Source organism: Microdochium trichocladiopsis (genome assembly GCF_020744255.1).
Source record: "Microdochium trichocladiopsis strain MPI-CAGE-CH-0230 chromosome Unknown B0I36scaffold_5, whole genome shotgun sequence".
In the NCBI taxonomy this organism is placed as follows: domain Eukaryota; kingdom Fungi; phylum Ascomycota; class Sordariomycetes; order Xylariales; family Microdochiaceae; genus Microdochium; species Microdochium trichocladiopsis.
The window spans coordinates 1,525,692-1,546,364 of NW_025763548.1; the positions used below are offsets into that span (position 1 = coordinate 1,525,692).

The following is a 20,673-nucleotide window of genomic DNA, read 5'->3' on the forward strand; positions in this document are numbered from 1 at the left end:
GTACGTGATACGTACTAGTACGCTCCCGGCTGGTAAGCTTTCCGATCTAGTATCCACGCAGACAAGCACTGGTATGCGTAGCCTACTGGTACGGCATGTCAATAGGACTGGTATGGCAGGCTGACTGGTAAGCGGCATACCAGTAGGGTTTCCAGACTGGTAAGGGCATACCAGTAGGGTTTCCAGACTAGTCCGATCCGTACGGGTATCTCTGGCGAACCAGTACACTTGACACATCTATATTTAGCATGGTTAATTCGGGAGCTTCCAGCCGCCATCGGCCGATATTGTCTTGATGCTGCAACCGGCCAATGTCTGGTTATGTCGTGGTGCGACGATATATTAACCCACCTGACCCAACAACGATCCATAGCATTCGATGGTACATCTCACAGCGCATCATGTTGTTCCTCTTACCTTTCCTCTTCCTCCTTGCAGGAGTCCACGGGCAGAGCTTAGGCGAACCGAAGCAGGCTCTTGAGCTAGAGATCAACATTGGAACGATCACAGTCGCTCTTGTTGACCCGGGGACCAACTTGCCCGGGGGAGGTCTAACGACTTCGTCCGTGACGGCAACACCAACAAGCGCGGCGGTTCTGCCGCCATTCTTCTGCCCCAATCACACAATGACCGACAAGCCCCACGCTACGGGTCTATTTGGCACGCCGGGCACCATCGGGATTACTACTGGGTCCATCCCTTCGAGCAGCACACCTGCGCCTAGTGCCACTGTCACCGCTCCCTCGTTCCCGACTTTAGATCTTCCTGTTATTTCGGAGGGTGCTTACATGGCCAGCGTGGTCTGGTCTACAGCCTCGGTTATTGTCGGTGGAGCCCTCTTCTTCTTTATTTGTTTCTAAGTGTGCGGGTGGAAGGAAATGCGGGGACAGTCCCAAGGGTCGCTGCGGAAGACGAAGCATGTTGCAAACGTGTGTTCAAGATTAAGTTGCTATATATACATCATGTACTTAGACAGGTCTGTTCAAATTCTCATACTCCGTCTCAAGGACCTCTTCGGCGTCTCTGTCGGTTCGGTCTCGGCTTTTCGTTTGTTCGTACTCCTCCTCAAGGACTTCTTCGGCGGCGTCTCTGTCGGTTCGGCCTCGGCTTTTCGTTTGTTCGTACTCCCCCTCAAGGACTTCTTCTTCGGCGTCTCTGTCGGTTCGACCTCGGCTTTTCGTTTGTTCGTACTCCCCTCCAAGGACTTCTTCTTCGGCGTCTCTGTCGGGTTGGCCTCGGATTTTCTTTTTGATGACTTCACTGCCTTGAAGATATTGCTGTGCAGTGCCCTAGTGATAGTCTCACAGATTGTGACTCTCAACTCCTCGGCACCTGGACCTTGTTTTTGTGATGGGACTGGCATTCCAAGCATCCTCAGGCGGGCGGTTTCAACTACCAGAGGGCCGCAGCTGGAACTATCGTTCTGGATGAAACCAGTCTACGTATTGCAAGTCAGTGACGGGCCTAATATGAAAGTTCGAGCATGGCTCACTCACTTGTGCGTGGAACATGTAATCCCTGAACTGTGCTCGACAGGCATTCTGTTCAGATCGTCAGCCCAGCGTCCAACTCGATCTCATCGCGCAGCCTTACCTTGACGTCTTCGTTTGCCAGGTTCATGGAGTCGTAGTGGAAGATCTTGCTCTTCTTCGCGTCGATTTCGAGAAGAGTGAAGTGGTTGTCGTTCAAGAAGAGAGGGAAGAAGCCGATGCAATCTTGCCCCTCCTCAGTCCATTGTTGCACCTGCTTGGCGGCTCTCTCGAATGGTTTGGCCAAGGCTTTGCCTCCACCTCCATGAATTGGAATCGAGAAACCGACGCGGACATTGGACAACTTGTCCGCGAGGTGCATCGCCAAGAGAACCAGATCTTGATTGAACCACGTGCCGGTGTTCAATCTGCTGACACACTCAGCCTCAAAATGGAAGTCCCCAAGAAAGACTGTGCCGGATTTGGAGACTTTGCCAAGCGGTTCTCGCAGCCTAGTGATCTTCTCTGAGAGTGACTCCGACTTCGTCTCTTTGTTGAATGTGAAGCCAAGCTTCGCAAGAGCCTCCCCGAATCGTTTGTTATCTGTCTGGCCCCGGCTGATGAGATCACGGAGTTCGACTTCCGCTGCCTTGAGAATGGCCTGCTTCATTGCGCTTCCTTCAATCCGGGCAATGGATTCTTCCAGAGCCTTGTTGGTTTGCTTCCCGAATGACCTAGAATGACAGTTAGAATAGATCTTGGGCAGCAACCTGCAGTATGGTAGACTTACCAAGCATCTGCAAGGAGAGTGCCTAGCCCAAACTTATTGCAAAGCTTGTCCCACTTCCGCCCGCGTGTAAGATGTGTGTTCCACCTTTTGCGCAGGTCATCTGACAGCTGCGGGCCCGATTCCGAAAGCCGAGACAACACTCTCGTTCCAGCCTCTTGCGGCTTGCATCCAACTCTTTCGCACTCAAGACTCTGCTGCACCTCGTACCACCTCAAGAACGCAATGGCGGCTAGGACGTGGTAGATCGTAGATCGACGACGGTCATTGAGTGAGTTCTCGAGCACGCGGCTCCAGGCTTGTCCATCAGTCCACGACCTCGTCGGCGCATGGTCGTGCTCCGTAAGTGAAGACAAAATCGCGCTGTACGAGGAAGGAGGCTGTGCTCGTGCAGAGAGATACTTCACGCGTGCGTGCATCTCCTTCGCAAAGTCCTCGTCGTGAAGATAGGTCAAGTCTCCATCCCTCGCGGTGGGCTTCTCGGTCGATTGTCCATTTTGAGGTAATGACTTTCGTGTTTTGGGGTTCTTGCTTGGTGTTGGGTCCGGGTTCGGTGTTGTGTCTGGGGTTGGCGAGGATTCAGGACCTAGGGCAGGAACCTTGAGCGTCTGGCCGGTCGTCTTTCCCGACGCTCCAGCTTTCGGATGCTGAGCAGCGCTGGCAGCAGCAGTTTCGAGATTCTCATCGTCGCATAGACTGACGACCTCGACCGGATCCGTTTTGCTATCAGACTGGGCCAGCTCAGCTGAGACTTCATCGCTCTTTGGTGTTGCGTCCGAAGTTGGCACATCTTCCGGCTCTGGATCGGACACTGAAGGCTTCTGATAAACCGTCTTTCCTGACGCTCCAGCTTTGGGATGCTGAGTAGCGCTGGCAGCAGCAGTTTCGAGATCCTCATCGTCGCCTAGACTGACGACCTCGACCGGATCCGTTTTGCTATCAGACTGGGCCAGCTCAGCTGAGACGTCATCGCTCTTTGGTGTTGCGTCCGGAGTTGGCAAATGTCCGGGCTCCGGGGTGGAGGCTGGGGGCTTCTGACAAGTCGTCTTTCCTGACGAAGCTTTGAGGCGCTGGGCAGCGCTGGCAGCTGCGATTTCGAGATCCTCATTGTCACATAGGCTCATGACCTCGAGCTCCCCTGAGGCGGCACCCAGAGAGAGATCCTGCAAGTTTGTCACGTCGAGGAACGAGGACTCCGTTGTCTCGATTGTGGGTCTCGGCTGCTCATCAGAGAAGTCAGGGCCGAAAAAAATGTCTGAGGACAAGATCTGGTCGTTCGCCTCGTGACTGTCGAGGGCTGGGGACGATGCCGGAGTCGATGGCCTCAAGACGTGGCTGGGAGTCTTTGGCACACCCTCGAACTCAACCATGGAGGCTCTCGTGGAGGCCAGCTGACCATCGCCCCCATTGTAATCCTGGCACAGGCTCCCACTGAACATTGAAGCGAGGTTCTCAGCAGCGACCAAGCGTCGGAGCACGAGGCGCAAGGCTTCCCGCTCCTCTTTGGCCAGGGAGGAAATCGCCCGGCTCAGCGCGTTGACCGCCTCGTCTTGTTGATATTGATGAAGGAGCACCTGGACCAGGGTCTCAGGCTGGACCAAAACTGCCGGAGAGGATGCATCTTCTGGCGGAGGAGTGAGTGGCTCAAGGGTTGGGGCCCTAAGGAATTCGATTGGAGACATCTTAGCCGCGCCACGGAGTAAAATAGGCTCAAGAAAGGGTATGCGACACAGGAGACAAGAGGGAGGCGTGGATGGTGAGTTTGTATGCGGAAGTGACTGAGTTCTGAGAGAATTTGAGCGGGGGGAGACGAGCCCCTACTTATAGAACTCAGTGGAGGGCGCGTCACTGCGGTCACCGGTCCGGGATGATGAGCAACGAGCCGGCAGGGCTCATCTTCGGTCAGCAGGGCTGCCTCCCGTGTCAACCTTGCTGCTCGCTGCCTTCGGGAAGCACTTCCTAGGAAGCTGCCGCCAGCCAGACGTGCCCACGGGATCAGTCATTGGAGGCGTGACGAAGAGCAAGCTGGAGCGTCGGTCCCTGGCTACATCCCTGGAGCTGAGGCATCCGGTGTAGCATCTGGGTGCCTCTCACTGGGAGCATCGAGTCGCAGAAGGTCCAAGAATGTGATAGACCTGCCCCTGACACCACACCATCCCAGAGTACGGCAGAGGAAAGCGGGCGCCGAGAGCACAGCCGCAATGGTCAACTCGACCGTGCAACGAAGTTATCGAGCTCCTCCTTGAAGTCTCGCCACTAACCCTCGTCTGCTTACTTCGAACGCCACCGGATAGCCTCGCCAACGAACACTGCCTCGTGCCGCTTGATCGTGGGGCAATATCGGGCTTGCTATGAGGCGCACAGGAGGCTGCCGCGGATAAGCTGGAGAACATGCCATGCCGGTGAACACGAGAGAAGATGAAAGAACCGACCAAGGTCAGCTGGTGGCAAGGGTGGCTCGCATGAAGCTTCTCCTCAGGTGAGGCACAGAGCGGCATAGCGATGGTTCCGACCTGCAGGCAACTTCCCAGGAAGCTGCTCCGCATAGCCACTCAGCGATGAACGTAGAGCCAAGGGTGGCTCGCATGAAGCCTCTCCTCCATTGACGTAGGGAGTGGCGTGTCGAAGGTCTCGACCTACAGCCAACTTCCCAGGAAGTTGCTGGGCATGCCACTGAGCGATGAACGTCAAGTCAGGGGTGGCTCACATGAAGCCTCTCCTCAGTTGACGCAGGGAGCGGCGTAGCGGTGGTCCCGACCTGCAGCCAACTTCCCAGGAAGTTGCTGGGCATGGCCACTCAGCAATGGACGTCAAGTCAGGGGTGGCTCACATGAAGCCTCCCCCCCGTTGACGCAGGGAGCGGCGTAGCGGCGGTCCCGACCTGCAGCCAACTTCCAAGGAAGTTGCTGGGCATAGCCACTCAGTGATGAACGCAGCGCCAAGGGTGGCTCGCATGAAGCTTCTCGGCCAGGGCACGGGGTGGCGTGTCGAGGTCTCAGCCTGTGGGCAACTTCCTGGGAAGTTGCTGGGCTGAAGGAAGCTTCTGTGAGTGGCCGCCCGCACCGTGCTTTCATCTTGAGGAGAAAGCTGCCTCAGAGCAGCAGGGAGACAGCAAGGTCCAGCTGGAGGTGTCATGATCCTTGAGATGCGGAAACAGAGGCAGGAGAGAGGGGATGGGGTACTTGGTCCGACTCAGAGCCATGGGTGAGATCTCACGAAGGTTTCTTCCCAGAGAAACGCCGGCAACGACCGTTGAAGCGTTGGGCGAGGCGTGCGCCAACCAGGAGTGTCAATAAGATGCTTCGCCCGGACATGGGTACGCATTCACTGTGCCAACAGCGTATTGTCATATGTCGGTCGCGTGTGCCAGCGAAGGTCCTACGAAGAGTGACAGGGGAGCATTGTGCAGGACTGCTGTCCTTGGCAGATTCTCGATGCTGATCTCGCTCGAGCTTCGATATGAGCCAAGGTCAACTGGAACTCAGCAGGACGATTTTCCATGTGCCTTGATAACCCGTGCCTAATGCTGCAGCCTGCTCCCACATATGATGGGGCTGGTCGCCGCGGCCTATGCTCGTGTCTCGCAGACGGTCTTCGCTAATTCCCTCTGCTCGTACGACGATCAGTTAGTGAAGGCTATTTAGAGGAAGATGCCGAGGGAAGCCGACACTGGAAGGAGACATCCTGGGTAACTTGGCAAGGACTTACAACATCCCAGCACGAGACTTCGAGCTCGACTGGGACGTTATCAACGGAACACGAAGTCGAATGAAGCTGAGTGTTCAAGACGGTGGCGAATTTGGGGGCATGCGCCTTATGTGCTACGTTTCAGCGGCGTGCGGTTCTCCGCCGGCGACCGTGGCGAGCGTGGTGACTTGGTTTGCTGAGCATCCGTGGGAGAAGCAGGCACAGCATTGACTACTTGAGACTGTGTCGCGTTCTCCTCGCCAGCCGCATCGTGAAAGATCCCCAGTCCAAGATCGACCTTCTGATTGATAATCCTAGTCGTCACTCTCCACACTAGTGAACGGCAAACTGTCGAAGAAGTCCCGAGGGCTCGAGCACTCGGACTCTTGTGGCGCAGAATCCAGGACTTCGCCTGGAACGCCGCCCGAGACTTTGCCCGGGACCTCTGAAACTTGTTGACCCTGAGCTCTGGCATTCGCAGTCTTGATGAAACGATCGCGGCCTTCTTTAGCCAAGGTTCTAATGTTTCTGATCGCGCGGTCGGCTTGCGGTCTTAGGATGTCCTTGACTGAAGAGGGGCTAGATGTGTGACCACAATCTGCTCGCGAATATCCTGCGTTGGCAGTGTATGATACTCCGAGTTCTGCTTCGCCGGAGTGCGAGCGTCGGCTAGCCTCGCTCTCTCGGTGGTGACTCAGAAGCCCTAGGGTCGGCCGCTCGCTTTTTCTTCGTGGTTTGCGCTCGCGCGAAAGGTGATTATTGCGGACAATGAGAGTTGCAAGTTGAGAAGCGCGGACCTAGTAACCGGCCGGACGGCGCGTAAGTACACGCCGAGCGCTAATGCTTGATAGGGACAAGGTTTCGCCTCACGCAGGATGATTCGCTCTCAAAGGCTGGCTCTTCCTGCGGCTGAACCCTGCACCCGAGCTACGTGGTCTTGAGCCGCGTGCAAGTGTGTGTCAAACGCGCAGCAGAAGTGGGTGGCTGGTCCAATTGTTTTTGCAACTGCATCGCTGTGTTCGCCAAGAGGTCCATGGCGCTACGCTACAGGGCCTCCACAACGCTGCACTATATGAGGGCTGCAAGTCTGATCTTCACCGGACGCAGGATTGGAATGGAAAGCATGGAAGTTGAAGTTGCTCCAGCCCATACCTTGTTTCAGTGTGGGAATCCTGGCCTCGCCGGGATTAGTAGGTGTCTGGCGCTGAGAGCGGGGCCTCGCCTGGACGAGTGACAAACCGGCTCTAAGAGGCGGGCCTAGCCAACAGGCATGGAGAATGTCTGGGAGACCGGGAGGACTGGGAATAATGCTCTTGCGGGGGGCTTTGCCTCTTAACAAGACGTGCAGGCTCTGACCGTTATGTCCAGCATGACTGATTCACCGTGGCTAACGGCAGTCTGGACCCACTGCTCGGCTTCCCTGTACACAATTTCAGATGTTGTCGAAGTACTGCGTGATGGCGCAACCCGCGCTCAGGTGATGCGCGGCGAGCGGCTGAGCATCGCAACTGGACGCACCGTGGCGTCCTGCTCAAGCGCATCAACGTCGCGATCAAGCTGATGAGCCACAAAATTAGGGGCTCACAATACCCGTGGCTGCTTCTGGCTCGCCCAGAGATCGACTGCGCCTGTAGTAGTGTAGGAAGTAGACAAAACCTATTTCCGAATCGATAAACGTCGACGATTGCGATAGCCGGTAAGTTTAATGACCGCTGGTGGTCACTAATTCCAGCTTGCGTTGACTTGTAAGACTGAAGTGCGGGGCTGTGTGTACTTGCTCACCTCCTGCTGCTCACATTGTGGACTCGAGTGCCTTCACTATCTGACAAGATTACTTGCTTGGCATCGACTTCTCATAAGTTAAGCTATCTGAAATCTTCACCAATCTGTTGAAGCAAAGACGTTGCGGTCGCGGTTTCGTCAAGCGTGAGAGACCTCCGCGCAGGCGTTCCGCCACGATGCTGGGACGATGTAGCACGTCCGGGATATTCGACCGCGTGCCTGGCATCCGAGGACATGGCCAAGATCGTATCCTCGAGGCGCTTGAGACGGCTCTCGAGCGTCTCGATGTAGGAGTATGTCGGCGCAGCCAGCTCGTCGTACAGGCACTCGTCTTGCCCGTGGCCCCTGCGCTGGCACGAGCCACAGACAGGCCGGCCGCCGTCGCAGCGGACCTTGCGGTCGCGGCAGATCTGACAGGCGTGGTCGATCTTCTGCCGCTTTGCGGGGCGTGAGCCGCTCCCAGCGGCTCCGAGCTCGGTCAAATTGGACAGCGGAGATTCATGGCCTCTGCTCGACGAAGCCAAGGCCGATCCGACCACTAGTGAATCTATATCTAGAGGCTTTGTGGTATAGTTCTCGGATTGATCGTACTCCGCCTGTCCCTCGAAATTGTTGGGCGCCAGTGAAGATGGCTGTAAGCAGGTATCGTAGCGCGACGTGAGCGTGCTTTCGGTAGTGGACTTTGTGGTGGTCGCAGCCTGTGTAGTCTCAGGATCGCAAAGATCTGATTGAGCCCACGGAGCAGTTTTTTGAGTCTTGCCCTTGTACTTGCTCCTGCGCCTGCCCCTGCCCTTGCCCTTGCCTTGTTCGGTTTGCTTTGCAGTGTATGCCTTGCTCAGGTTTTCGAACAGAGACCATGCCGCCTCGTCAGTGAGCAGATTGATCTTGCGAACAAGCTCAGTCTTACTGGGCTGGCCGACAAGGGTGTAGTTGATATACTGGATGAATTCGGCGCATGACTCCTTCATCGCAACAGTCTTGGTGGCGTAGGGCTCCTCACCGGTGTGTCCGAGCCAGCTGTCGTACAAAGGATAGAGGAGGCCGAAGCCTTCATCAAAGTACGCAGCGGCTTCGTCCGCTGAGTAATGGGGGTCGTTCTTATGCTGAATCTGGTCCAGGTGGGACCAGCATGCTCTAGCACTACTCCGATGCTCTTCGTCGCACACCAGCATCCTCTTGGCCAGAAAAGAAGCCAGTTGCCCTTCAGCGTGCATGATCTGGTCCTCGAGCCAAGCCGGCCAAATTGTCCCTTGGCTGCGATGTCCGTCGAACTCTGGAAGACCAATCGCCAGCTCGTACGCCACGACACCAAGAGACCAGATGTCGACAGCAACTGTGTAGGATGGGCCGCGACTCGTTGGAGGCCGTAAGATCTCCGGTGCTAGATATGTTGGTGTGCCGCCCTGCGTTTTGAAGAAACCGTGTTTCGATAGACCGAAACCCCCAAGCTTGATAGTGATTCGGTCTCCGATCCGATCAACGACAAAGATCTTAGCCGGCTTGATATTTCGATGGATGATTGGTGGCTCCAGCTCGTGCATATGCGTCAGGGCGGACAGGCATTGGCTGGTGATAGACATTACCTCCTGATTTGTTAGGTCCCCGTAGTTGTCGAGAGACCCGCCCCGCATATATTCGATTTCAAGTCGAGGCGTTGGATCGAATGAGCATGCTAGGAGTCTCACAATCTTGTCCTGTTGTGATAATTAGCAGTTTGCGCTCTAGAGCAATTGGTCTGCACTAACGTGGGAGAGTCGACCCATGATTGCAGCCTCCTTCTGCCAGATTCCTGTATCGTAGCTCTTCCTTTGGATTGATCCTGGCGAAGGGACCTTCTCCACTGTCTCTGCACCAGTGCTGACATTCCAGAGACGGTTCACAGAGCTGTAGGTGTTACTTCCAAGAGACGACCTGACGTAGATCGCTCCCTTGTTGGGAGTGTGAACTCCCGTGCCGGATCTTGTTAGTGCGTATGATAATTGCGCATCTTGGAGGAGAGTCTCCGCATTTGCGCTGCCCTGCTTGAAGCGGTTGGCCTTGTCGTGATATGCTGGATTTAACACGTCGTGCCAAACCGCCACGATCTGGAAGGCTACAATGCCGGGTATCGTGACCACGATTATGTGCTTTCGATCCGGGACATCGTGACCACCGATGATCCACTGGAAGTTTCGACGTGGCTCTGTATAGTCCGTATCGTATGCGACAGTGGTGGCGGCCAAGGAGTTCCAATCTTTGATGATGAGTCGGTTGTGCTCATCAAAAGTAATGCTAAAGTGGATGTTGGAGACGCCCTGATACCCGAGGACCACATCGCAGTTCTTGTTTCTACCGAAAAGAAACCCTTTCTGTGTCCGTGGAATGGAACTGAAGCAGATTGGAAGGCGTGGCAGATAGTTGAGTGGTGCCACAAAAATGTCGGCTGGCGGCTCAGTTGATGCTCGTTCGTGCCGATCGTACTCGGTGGAGACAGGCTGTGTCAGTGGTGGGGGCAGACTCCCTGGGGCCGCTTCGATCACGTCCCTAGCCCTTTCGCGATCGTGTCCGCTTCCGAAAGGATATATGTAAGCGATGACGTCCGAGTCCTCCATGATTGAAGGTCCCTGTGGTCACAATAAGAAGAGAGAACCGAGAATATTGGACGATTGGATTTGAGGTTAAACAAGAACAAGTTGTGAACATTCACTTGAACTGCATGGGTTTTATGCCTGGGAGGACGCGCTCGGCGCCCCTGCTAAGACGTTGGGGTGGCCCCCGCCCGGCAGGGGGGCGCTGGCACCCTGCTGCAAGCCTGAACCGGGGTAAGGGCTTAGTGGTTGCCCAGCGGCTTGCAAGCGCGCGGCGCCATGACTACGCGTACCCCGCACGTGTTGTACCGCTTCGTGTTGACGGAGAGTCAGCGGCGGAGATCCTCTACAGCGTCCTCGCAACTGGCCGACAATGACCCTCAATCACGATGCAGACACGCTCGTCCACAACTCCCCCGGAAGCCAGTGAAACTAACCGAGGGCGCATCGACTCTCACACCTGCGAGCTTACCAGCAAGAACCCTGGCGACGCCGTGGCCAACGTCATCATGGCTCATGCAGATGCGGCACTCTCTGTTGGAGAGATATCCGCGATGTGTGACGCAGACCTAGCCGAGTTCATGTTAGCACACCGCGGCGATGATGGCAACTTCAATCTTCCCATCAAGGGGCTGGAGAAGCTGTCAGAGGATCAACGAAGCGCGTTAGCTCAGCGGTTGCAGTAGGCTTGTTCTAACCACCGTCAAGGTCGATGCGTGCCCTACATGCTAACACCGATGTCAGAGTCCAAACCTCTCTTCGAGCACAGAGCCCCAGTACATGTACTCGTCCATTAGACATAAACGATCTCGATGCGCGCTTGCGTCGGATATCGCCCACAAGATCGCCGAGCCCACGGGAGGACTCCGTCTCGCGGTCGGCCTCCAGCACGCCGCCCCTCGATACGAAGGCGCAGGCCATGTACAACGAAACCAACGCTTACGAAAAGCTCGTTTCTGAAGGCGGTCGCCCTCTGTACGACATCAACATCATGGAAGCTGTTTACGAGCACCCCGAACGTTTTGCAGAAATGCTCCGGCCGTGGCAGGAATATCTGGCGCGAGTCACCCCCTTGGGTGTCTTCCAGCGACAACTACAGCATTGGCAGGGCTTCCGCAGGTGGCAACAGGACAACCGCGGCCACGAAGTCTGTGAAGATGCTGAAGGATTTGCTGCCTACATCTCGAGCGCAAAAGAACGGATCGAGCAGGATGCCTTGCACAACTCACGCGCAGCGCGCCTGGCCCAGATTGAGGCTAATCCGTCATGTCTCCGGTCTGGCTGGCTTGCACAACGGACTCAACGGGAAAAGGAACGACGGGTCATCCGAGAGGCGGGCTGCCTTGGGTTTCACGACTATGTCCAAGCAGTCCACAAGAGCTTGAAGCGCCACGGCTGCAACCATACACCGGACCTCGATGAAATTCCACAGAAACAGGACCGACTTTCGACATGGATCGAGTACCTCAACTACGAATACTGGTGGCTTGACAGGCTTAACACCAAGATGGAGCAGTTGCGGCCAGAGTACAACGAGCTGTGGAAAGCTCTTGTCGTCGAGGCAAGTCTGAAGCCGCACGAGACCGAAGAATATATACGAACGACTGAGTCTGGAGTGGAGTGTGATCGCGAACGAACACAAGCTCGAGCAGCTGTCGAAGAAGCAAAGAGTCAAGCAAAGCGCGTCTACCGGAGCACTCAGACGGATCCGAGTCGTCTGAACATCCCGCAAGAGGAGAGAATCTTGAAATTGAAGGTGGCTTCAGAGACACTCCTTTCGGCGAAGAGACATTACAAGCAAGCACAGGACCGCGCAAAACTCATCCTGTCGTTTGTGAGAAAAACATTCGATTATGACAAAGCCGTGAGGGATGTCGCTCGACACCGCGTACTCGTTGAATGGGTCTCGAGTCAAACTTCGCTTGTCGAAGCAGAGGTGCACGCAATGCGGACAAGGACGAGGTTGAAGAGGAAGCTTCAGGTCGAACAACAACCCTGCACCAAGAAGGCGAAATTCATGGAGCCGGAGACGGAGGCTGTGGCTTGTCGAGCTGATTTCATCGCCTCGCAATGTGATCAGACGGACGACGGGAACCAGAGGGAAAGCCCGGAACTGCGAAGCAAAGGGCATGGCCGAGGCTCATCATGGCGGAATAGGGCTATGGTTGCAGCAATATCTCCAGCATCCCGCCGCAGCGCACGCATTACATCGCACAAGACTCGGGGACTTACGGCTTCTCATGATGGCTGTCGTCGCAGCCCGCGCATAGCTGAACGTGACGGATGTAGGAGGTCAAATGTGCCCTGACAACCTGGACAGACGCCGGGGAAGCCACGCAGGAGGATAACAAAGGATGCGAAGCACGAGCATGACTGGATGGACGAGCTTTCACGTAGTGATGGTTAAGGTGTCAAATTCAGCGGATTCAGCCCTCGGGTCAAGCACCTTTCCCCCTACTAGTGACCAAGCTCGGCGGTCCTGGGCCTTGACACACGCCACGATGGACCGGGCAGGAACGTTGTAGCATTCGCAGATTGAGGCGAGTCGCAATTCTGTCCACTCCCACCTCGTCTCGGTCTGGTTACACCCCGCCCCCTTCCCTTGCTTATTATGCGTGGCACCCCCTGCGCCCTGCCGCGGCTCATGACGACCATAAACGCTAATCCTTTTGGAACCGGCGGTCAACGTACTGGGACAAAGTGCATATCCCTTGAAAAGTCCAGGCCCGCAAGTCTGCATATGCATCTGCATGTAGTGTTGGCTGGGCCCGGCTCTCAGCAACTGTCAGCTTCTCGTTCAGGCGAGACCAGGCTCTCGGTCTCAGCACCGGTCAGCCACTCATCCAGGGGTTGCCAGGTTTTCGACGCCCAAACAAGATATGGCCAGAAGCGCCTTATATAAGGCAGCCCTTATCCTCGAAGACCTTTCATCCCTTCGAACTCCAGGCATCGTCAATCCAGTTCCAGCCCCTACCCATTAACCACGTCGATCTACACCACCTCGAACTTGTTCATATTCTCCCTAGTCAATCTACTATGGCATCTTCATCTGCGGGAACAGGGCCTCCGCCTCCGTACGATGAGTTGAATCCAGGTCCTGCGTACGAGGTGTCACAACCGCAGCACGCTTTTTGGGTTTGTGTAAGTGTTTATTTAAGAATCGACTGGAGTACAAGAACTCACATCGCCAATAGTGTCAATGCAAGCGCAGGCGTTGGAAAAAAAATGCGGAGAAGTGTCAGAAGCTCGATTTAAAAAAGGGGAAATATTGCTCCCATGCTCGATGCTGGGACTGTAGGAATGTGGAAATCATTTGGGAAGGTCAGACAAGAATTGAACGCAATCCGACTTTCTGGCGGGGGTAGTGCGCGAACCTTCTCGCGGAGCGCCTCGTTTAGGTCTAGTAGTTTTAGTTCAAGGAGACTCACCCGGGTTAGGCCAATGGCTAAATTGCCACCTTCTCGTGCCTCGGGACCTTCACGTGTCAACTTCGAGGAAAGCTCGCTATCAACACCATCAGCATGTCCCAGCGGCGGCAGCACTGCTCTTCCATCCGTGCGACATGAAATAACATACAGCCTTAGCTCAATTGCATAACCTGAGATCGTGGTGGCAACTCCCTGGAGAGATGAAGAGGAAGAGAAGGAGGAGGCGGAGGAGGCGTACGACGAGGAAGAGTCACTACATCGAGGCACTTCAACGTTATTGTTGAGAGGCGAATGCTTGCAGTTCAAAACTCTTGAAAGTATAGTGCGCTACTCGAAACGTGTCGTTCCGCTATAATTACAGATCATCGTCGCCAAGCAGAACCCATTCGTCAGTGACCTGTTGTTCATGCACCCGGCCGTGGGGAACATCAAACGCCGCGTCAGATTGTTCGTGAGAGTTATCAGATGCAGCGTCAGAGGTAGGCCCACTGTTCAACGCTTCATCAAACCCAACCTGTGAGATAGAGGCCCAGCGCTTGCACTCGTCGACGTCGTTCGCGGCCATTATCGCAACAAGGGCGAGATGACCGAGGCACTCAGCCCAGGCCTTTGCGAATGTAGGAATGCTCGTATGCAGGTGGCCGTATAGCCCATATGCGAGATTGACGAACGTTCTCAGGTGTTCTTGACTTTGAGGTAGCTGGTCCTGAAGAAGTGTGAGATACGGGTGGACTCCATGCCGCCACATACGAGCAGGCATGGAACGATCCATAGCAAGCCTTCTCAAATTCGGCGGAGCTGTTGGATGTTGGATGGCAAGAAGAAAGTCGTGATGCTCGTCTAGGAGTTTACTGTGAAGCGTGTGTAGAGCCCGCCACTGCTCATCCTTGAGCTCGACACTCTGGAGCCGTAGCTCCTGGTGGACGTCGGTGCATTTTTTTTCGATCATGATCAGCCCAGTATAGATTGCTTCGACTTCCGCAGTGAGCTCTTCCTTGCTGAGTGGAGGTCTTGGCTTCAGACGCAAAGGTGACACATCGCTGTCCGGTTCCGGGCTATCAGGGCGAGGGGGAGGATCATCCGATGCAAGGTAAGAACACAATGCGCAACGACAAGTGACCGGCAGACGCTGATCGGATGAGGTGTCTCCCGTATGGGCCGATTCTGTGCTCATGATGCTTGTGTGCAACGCAGTTCAGGTTGAGAAAACAGACACAGGAACTGTTTGATGTTTTGCGAGCCGGACCCATGCCTTTACAAGACGATAGTGCCGTGTCTGTCCGGGCAGATAGTGCGCGCCCCAATTGGCACTGAGGCTCGATCAGACCATCTGCGAGATTGCACGGTACGTCCTGCGTTGTGGCTGTGTTGGGGAAGATAGACCTAGCGGAAGGCAGCCGTTGCCTCGTCTCGTGCAGAACCCCATGCTTATCGTTCGCACAACCGCCTGGGCCTGAGCTCTTGCCAAAGCTCATGAAGCTGGGGCCAATCAAGCTGATATCACTGGGCACCCCCCAGGCGTGCGCCGCGTGGACGGGCGTGGTCGCAGGACACTAGCAGAAGCAGTCTCTGCGATCGCCAAGGCTCGAAGCCCTGCAGCCGCGTTGGAGTGCATACCATAAGGTACTGTACATGCATGTCGTACGTCAGACGCTAGTACATCAAGCCCACATTTGCCCCCCACCAATCGCTTTCACGTCGGCTCCGTTCCCCGTGTACAGTCCGCCACCTGAGATGCGAATAACTACGAAAAAGGGGCTTGCAGCCTGGAACAGCACACAGCTATATGCACTGCAACCACACGTGCGTTGAATGTGTGATTCACTTCTGCCCTGCTTAGGACTGTTCTCCGAGCATCACTTCCGAGCTATCTGATGGTGGAGCGCGATTGGCTCTGGAGATTTTGCACTGTTGCTGGTGATTGTCTGTTCTCCAGAACGAATGGCATAATGAGGGCTGCCACGTATAAAAGAAAGTGCTTCAGTCAACCGCGGTCTGGTTGCCTGGCCAGTTCAACTGCTCCAGCAACGATCGGAATTCTACAAGTGCGTCTCGAATTCGATTCTCGGTGCTCTGATGTCGGCGTGGCTAACGTGTGGGCAGCAGGATGCGACAGAACGAGAACAGCTGGACAAGGATCGCATCATCTAGCCAATCCACCTCCGAATTGCACATACAGGTTCGATCCATGCTCAACCCACGCTGGAACACACGACTTGAGAGGACGGTCGAAGACGAACTCAGAAATGCCTGGGCTCAGCTGAGGAATGGGACTCGCGGGATGAAGTTGAAAACGATGAAATGTATTTGTAGGCTCAAGAAGTACTATCAGAATGAGTAGTTTATCATTGAAAGGGCTCCAAGCGTCGAGCTGTCTCCTTCAATTTTTGCACACCTGCTGGGGGATGCACTAGTATGGTATGCTCTACTCACCATCGACGACTGTCTCGCCTATACTGCATTGACAATCTGGATCACACGTGTGTGTGCCAGGCCTCGAGTTCTGTTCACGAGCGCGGGTATCCGGAATACATGGTTGGAGACCGAAGCACTGTCGATTACTCGAGTGCGTGGCATGATCTGACAGGGGCCTCTGTGAGCGTCCATCGATATCCCGACCCACCTCCCACCCCTACCGGCCGCCTTGCGCTCTTTTCCTGATCCAGTGCGGATGAAGCCACAAATAGTTAGCGCTCCACGTGTGGAACGCTAGTGCTGCATGGCCAAATAGACAGGGGTGCCAATGTGCGCCCTCGTGCGCCACTAATGCCTGTTGGCTGGGCCCGGCTGTTAGCTCCGCCCGGGCGGTTAGCCACTGGTCCAGGCAAGCCCGGCTCTCAGCACCCCTCTGTCCCTCTGTGACGGTCCCTCTGTCCCTCTGTCCCTCTGTGACTGTCCCTCTGTCCCTCTGTCCCTCTGTGACTGTCCCTCTGTCCCTCTGTCCCTCTGTGACTGTCCCTCTGTCTGACTGTCCCTCTGTGACTGTCCCTCTGTCCCTCTGTCCCTCTGTGACTGTCCCTCTGTCCCTCTGTCCCTCTGTGACTGTCCCTCCGTCTGACTGTCCCTCTGTGACTGTCCCTCTGTCCCTCTGTCCCTCTGTGACTGTCCCTCTGTCCCTCTGTCCCTCTGTGACTGTCCCTCTGTCCCTCTGTCCCTCTGTGACTGTCCCTCTGTCCCTCTGTCCCTCTGTGACTGTCCCTCTGTCTGACTGTCCCTCTGTGACTGTCCCTCTGTCCCTCTGTCCCTCTGTGACTGTCCCTCTGTGACTGTCCCTCTGTGACTGTCCCTCTGTCCCTCTGTCCCTCTGTGACTGTCCCTCTGTGACTGTCCCTCTGTGACTGTCCCTCTGTGACTGTCCCTCTGTCCCTCTGTCCCTCTGTCCCTCTGTCCCTCTGTCCTTGTCGCTGTTTGTCCCCCTGTACCTAGGAGCTCAACAAGCCTGTCCACTCATCCTCGCTTTTCGTCCTTGTCTAAACCCCTCATCCCCAGCTTCGTTTCTGATGAAAGTTCATAATGGAGCCACGCCGCCTCACCAGGTCTACATCGGATCCTCAGCTCCCAAAACTTGAGGCTGTGGAGACCATTACAGTCGACGACCACCTCCGGCTCATCTATGAGCTCGCTTCGGCGTACTGCGAGTTCGCGGATCAGATCGAACGAGAGGCCCTCAATAAGAGCACCAGACTTAAAGCGCAGTATGACCAGCAACGCGATGCAGCCAAAACTCGTGGGAAGAAAAACCATGCGAAAAAGGACGAGAAGATCCGGGCTTTGGAAGACCAGATCCGCGAGCTTACGACCGACAAGCACGTTCTTGAAGAAGAAAAGAGCGAGCTTCAAGCTGCGTTTGTCTCCGCTTACCAGCAAGGTGAAGGGCTCCGAAAAGCTTGTTCCGAAGCCATGGCAAGCCTTGAAGCTGCCCGCTCCTTGCGAGACCAGGTCGAGGTTGCCAATACTCGGAATGTCGCAATCATCAAAAACCAGCAAAGGGCAAAGAAGGATGACAAGGCTCAATACGAGGCCAAGCTTCGTGAACAGACGGATTTGGCCGTTCGGCAGACGAAGGAGGCCGCTCTCGCAGTATCGCAGAGGAACGCTGCGTACTTCGCGAACGAGGTGTTGCACAAGAGGGACATCCCTTCGGACGTTCGAGCACTCTTCAATCTTTCGGCTCAACGACGAGATGCAGCAATCATGAGTGCGATGAATGGCAATGGACAAGTCATGGAGCATATGGTCCGCGACGAGCCGGACTTTGCTCGTCTCCTCGTGAAAAAGCCAAGGGAGATCTTTGAAGAGCTCGGTTTACCATTTTCGCAGCCTCTCGAAAAAGTTATTGTCTACTATATAGCGACGGCGGACCTTGCCAGGAAGAAGCTGGCCGAACACGAAGAGAATATAGCTTCACTGCTGCAGAAGATTGCGATGTCTTCGGGGATCTCACTTGAATAGCAAAGCAAGTACGGTACTCGAGCTGAGCAGATTCTCGACGCATGATCATATTCCGTGCACGAGAGTAGTCCATCAGGTTCTCTGAACATCCATCACGCACTGTGCCATGCTGAGCTCTCTTCCTATCCAGTCAATCACTGTCGAGTTCTCCGACTCGCGTGGTGATGTGTAGACTCTCCAGCTGAACGCTTTGAATAATGACAATTGAGCGTCATTAATTGTGCACAGGTTACACAGAAGCACTTGGGATCCGCATAAAAGGCAATTTCAGGGTGGAATTAGAGGTGTAGCCGATCGAGCTCATTGACCAATTCCTCAGCTCCGATGCGTTCATCAGGAAATTCTGCAAGCATCTGAGCGACAATACCCTCCAGCGAATGTTTAGGAAGTGCCTCTCGCTCCGACTCCACCACATCCAGCCAGCCTCTCATTTTCGAGCGCGCTCTGCGTCCATCATCGTGAGGGTGCTGTTGTATGATGTTTCCGATGTTCCAGCCGCCTGACGAATCAGGAATTGGCAAAGCTCCCAGAACGTAGAGCATGACCACCCCGAGTGCCCATACCTCACCTTCGAAGCCACGTTGGCCGTCGGTGAGAAGCTCCGGAGGCGTATACCAAGGACTTCCACCCCCACCACGATACGACGAGCCAGTTGAACCCAAGCCGAAGTCGACCAGCGTTGCATGGCCCCCTGGTGCGTACAGGATGTTTCCAGGCTTTATGTCATTGTGGAGTACCCTCTGCTCGCGAAGATACTTGAGAGCGTCCGCCATGTCCCGTAAAATACGCTGAGCATCGAGGCGCTCACCTTGAAAATAGTTGCGGCCGTCGCGCCAACAGTGGCCGTCGTAGCGCCAATCCTTTTTTCGAGCAAGGTCAGGAGCATCAATGGGTTTTAGGAAGAGCGAGGCGATTCGGGCATCACCCCCCATAAGTTCGACGATGAAAGCCTAGAGTGAATTGTTAGCCGTCTAGAGCTGCTTCTGTCTTTGGCCCACTTACATGTCTGAGTTGCCGTAGGATGTGGAATTCGCGTGCCCATGCCCGTGCTATGTTCGGCCAGTTCCAGTCCCAGAAGTTGGATGATGAGGGTGGAAGTAGACTTTTCACCACCACAAGCTGCCCTCGAAATAATGACACGTGTGCAACGAACACAGACGCGCCTTTCGTTGTACCGGCTGTACGCTGACGCTCGATCGTGTACTCAACACGTCCAGCAGTTTCAACATGGACTGTGCTTCCCTCAACTACCTCGCAGAGGCTAGTAAGCTTCTGCGCCACCTGTCGGCAAAGACGCTTCCCAGACCTTGTCGTCATATGGGTGGACTCTGGAAGGACCAATTCACAGCATCGAGGATAGATTGCTACCTCAAAGTCGAATCCTTGGCGCGTCGTGGAGAAGGACCAAATGCCGACATCGGCATTGAAAGAAGTGACAGGTGTGACCTCATGATGGTATGACATCTCGCCAGAGGTTTCCCGCTTCGTGATCCAGAATGGTTGGTCGTCAGTGTTCTTGACATGGATCGTGTCGGTAAAGGCATGGAAGTACAGAGTGCATTTGAAGGGTTTGAAAATTTGGTACGTTGTCTGCTCCTGCCCAGGGTTGACGATGATGCACTGAACACAAGCTGTTGAGTTTCTTCTGGCTCCTGGCTTAAGGGAATATCGAGTCCACTCCAGTTTATGGTAGTGAGGATCAGGTTGGAAAGCGTTCTTCTTAGATGGGAGGATGAGAAGCCTGAAGCCCTTGTGGTCGGGAACGTCGAGATCGGCGATTGAAAAACGTCTTTCGGTTCTTTTCGTCAAGCTAGCAATAATGCTCGGTGTAGGCGAAGCTGTACGGACGGTCGGTATGGCCGAAGCTGGTCTCTGCGTAGCACCATCATCGCTCCATTGTGAGTCTGGAGGCGAGTTTGCTCCACCCGGCCGACCATCCAGATCGTGTCTTGAGCCCTGTGCGACGGCGTTCGCCAGAAAAGACTCCGAGAATGGAACGGTACTCTGGGTAGACTCATCAATGTCGAGCTCCACTCCTGTCGCTCGGAGAAAGGAGTCTGTGAAAGGTTGGGTGCTGCCTTGAGAAGCGTTGACAGGGTCCACTTGTTTTGACATAGCTTCGACAACACTGTTTTCTAGCGGGAGTGTAAGATTCAAGCGATAGCGATAGCAACAGTGAAGAGGGCAGGGAAGGGTTTCACTAAATGATGCCCAGCAGGGGATGCGAGGGTGCATATCTATATGAACGGCTTTGGCGCCTGACACTCGTTGCCCCCAACCGCGCGGCAAGTTTACTGCAAGCAGGAGCAGCTTGGAGTTAGTGTAGAAGGCGTGTTTGGGTCTCTTGGCGTCGTCCACGAGTGTCACCTGGCACGATTGTCCCCACATTCGTGCAGAAGGGGCGCGGACACCGGATTGTGGGGGTGGTGGCGCAAGCGATTGGCCAGGACTGACAGGGGCATAGATGGCCACACAAGCGTGTGCGTGACATGCTGGCTGAA

The 20,673-nt window shown here is 55.1% G+C and overlaps 9 protein-coding genes across 9 annotated transcripts; 3 read left to right on the top strand and 6 right to left on the bottom strand.

Annotated features, from left to right (window-relative positions):
- Positions 1 to 317: 317 nt before the first annotated feature.
- B0I36DRAFT_383901 (uncharacterized protein) lies at positions 318 to 860 on the top strand (the record flags this gene model as incomplete). The annotated part of the gene is made up of 1 exon (XM_046160977.1): positions 318 to 860. The coding sequence occupies exon 1, from the start codon at positions 402 to 404 to the stop codon at positions 858 to 860; it is 459 nt and encodes a 152-aa protein (XP_046012706.1). The 5' UTR covers positions 318 to 401.
- A 60-nt stretch (positions 861 to 920) lies between these two features.
- B0I36DRAFT_117787 (uncharacterized protein) lies at positions 921 to 3,747 on the bottom strand. The gene is made up of 4 exons (XM_046147991.1): positions 2,260 to 3,747; positions 1,594 to 2,203; positions 1,497 to 1,541; positions 921 to 1,438 (listed from the first exon to the last, which is right to left on the bottom strand). The coding sequence occupies exons 1-4, from the start codon at positions 3,693 to 3,695 to the stop codon at positions 983 to 985; spliced, it is 2,547 nt and encodes an 848-aa protein (XP_046012707.1). The 5' UTR covers positions 3,696 to 3,747; the 3' UTR covers positions 921 to 982.
- Positions 3,748 to 3,863: 116 nt separating this feature from the next.
- Positions 3,864 to 5,163, bottom strand: B0I36DRAFT_323053 (uncharacterized protein). The gene has a single exon (XM_046153919.1). It carries the CDS (start codon positions 4,800 to 4,802, stop codon positions 4,347 to 4,349), a length of 456 nt encoding a protein of 151 aa, XP_046012708.1. The 5' UTR covers positions 4,803 to 5,163; the 3' UTR covers positions 3,864 to 4,346.
- A 2,804-nt stretch (positions 5,164 to 7,967) lies between these two features.
- Positions 7,968 to 8,165, bottom strand: B0I36DRAFT_211340 (uncharacterized protein; the record flags this gene model as incomplete). Its single annotated transcript, XM_046148914.1, has 1 exon — positions 7,968 to 8,165. A coding segment is annotated over one exon (198 nt), but the record flags the coding sequence as incomplete, so codon positions are not given.
- Positions 8,166 to 8,774: 609 nt separating this feature from the next.
- On the bottom strand, positions 8,775 to 10,316 carry B0I36DRAFT_243131 (kinase-like domain-containing protein; the record flags this gene model as incomplete). Its single annotated transcript, XM_046149964.1, has 2 exons — positions 8,775 to 9,419; positions 9,471 to 10,316. Coding segments are annotated over 2 exons (1,491 nt in total), but the record flags the coding sequence as incomplete, so codon positions are not given.
- Positions 10,317 to 10,801: 485 nt separating this feature from the next.
- Positions 10,802 to 12,600, top strand: B0I36DRAFT_243505 (uncharacterized protein; the record flags this gene model as incomplete). The annotated part of the gene is made up of 2 exons (XM_046149991.1): positions 10,802 to 10,974; positions 11,037 to 12,600. The coding sequence occupies 2 exons, from the start codon at positions 10,802 to 10,804 to the stop codon at positions 12,598 to 12,600; spliced, it is 1,737 nt and encodes a 578-aa protein (XP_046012711.1).
- Positions 12,601 to 13,985: 1,385 nt separating this feature from the next.
- On the bottom strand, positions 13,986 to 15,041 carry B0I36DRAFT_323059 (uncharacterized protein). Its single transcript, XM_046153920.1, has one exon. It carries the CDS (start codon positions 14,892 to 14,894, stop codon positions 14,076 to 14,078), a length of 819 nt encoding a protein of 272 aa, XP_046012712.1. The 5' UTR covers positions 14,895 to 15,041; the 3' UTR covers positions 13,986 to 14,075.
- A 2,192-nt stretch (positions 15,042 to 17,233) lies between these two features.
- Positions 17,234 to 18,172, top strand: B0I36DRAFT_349172 (uncharacterized protein; the record flags this gene model as incomplete). Its single annotated transcript, XM_046156766.1, has 1 exon — positions 17,234 to 18,172. One exon carries the CDS (start codon positions 17,234 to 17,236, stop codon positions 18,170 to 18,172), a length of 939 nt encoding a protein of 312 aa, XP_046012713.1.
- Positions 18,173 to 18,450: 278 nt separating this feature from the next.
- Positions 18,451 to 20,287, bottom strand: B0I36DRAFT_349173 (kinase-like domain-containing protein; the record flags this gene model as incomplete). The annotated part of the gene is made up of 2 exons (XM_046156767.1): positions 18,451 to 19,122; positions 19,175 to 20,287. 2 exons carry the CDS (start codon positions 20,285 to 20,287, stop codon positions 18,451 to 18,453), a joined length of 1,785 nt encoding a protein of 594 aa, XP_046012714.1.
- Between the last annotated feature and the right edge of the window lie 386 nt (positions 20,288 to 20,673).

What these genes read in the sequence shown, in the direction of transcription:
- B0I36DRAFT_323059 (XM_046153920.1), bottom strand. Translation starts at nt 14,894, where the DNA reads ATGAGCACAGAATCGGCCCATACGGGAGACACCTCATCCGATCAGCGT.
- B0I36DRAFT_117787 (XM_046147991.1), bottom strand. Translation starts at nt 3,695, where the DNA reads ATGTTCAGTGGGAGCCTGTGCCAGGATTACAATGGGGGCGATGGTCAG. An exon ending in TGGCAAACGAAGACGTCAAG is followed by an intron (nt 1,542 to 1,593) that starts GTAAGGCTGCGC and finishes CGATCTGAACAG; the next exon opens with AATGCCTGTCGAGCACAGTT. An exon ending in ATTACATGTTCCACGCACAA is followed by an intron (nt 1,439 to 1,496) that starts GTGAGTGAGCCA and finishes TGCAATACGTAG; the next exon opens with ACTGGTTTCATCCAGAACGA.
- B0I36DRAFT_323053 (XM_046153919.1), bottom strand. Translation starts at nt 4,802, where the DNA reads ATGCGGAGCAGCTTCCTGGGAAGTTGCCTGCAGGTCGGAACCATCGCT.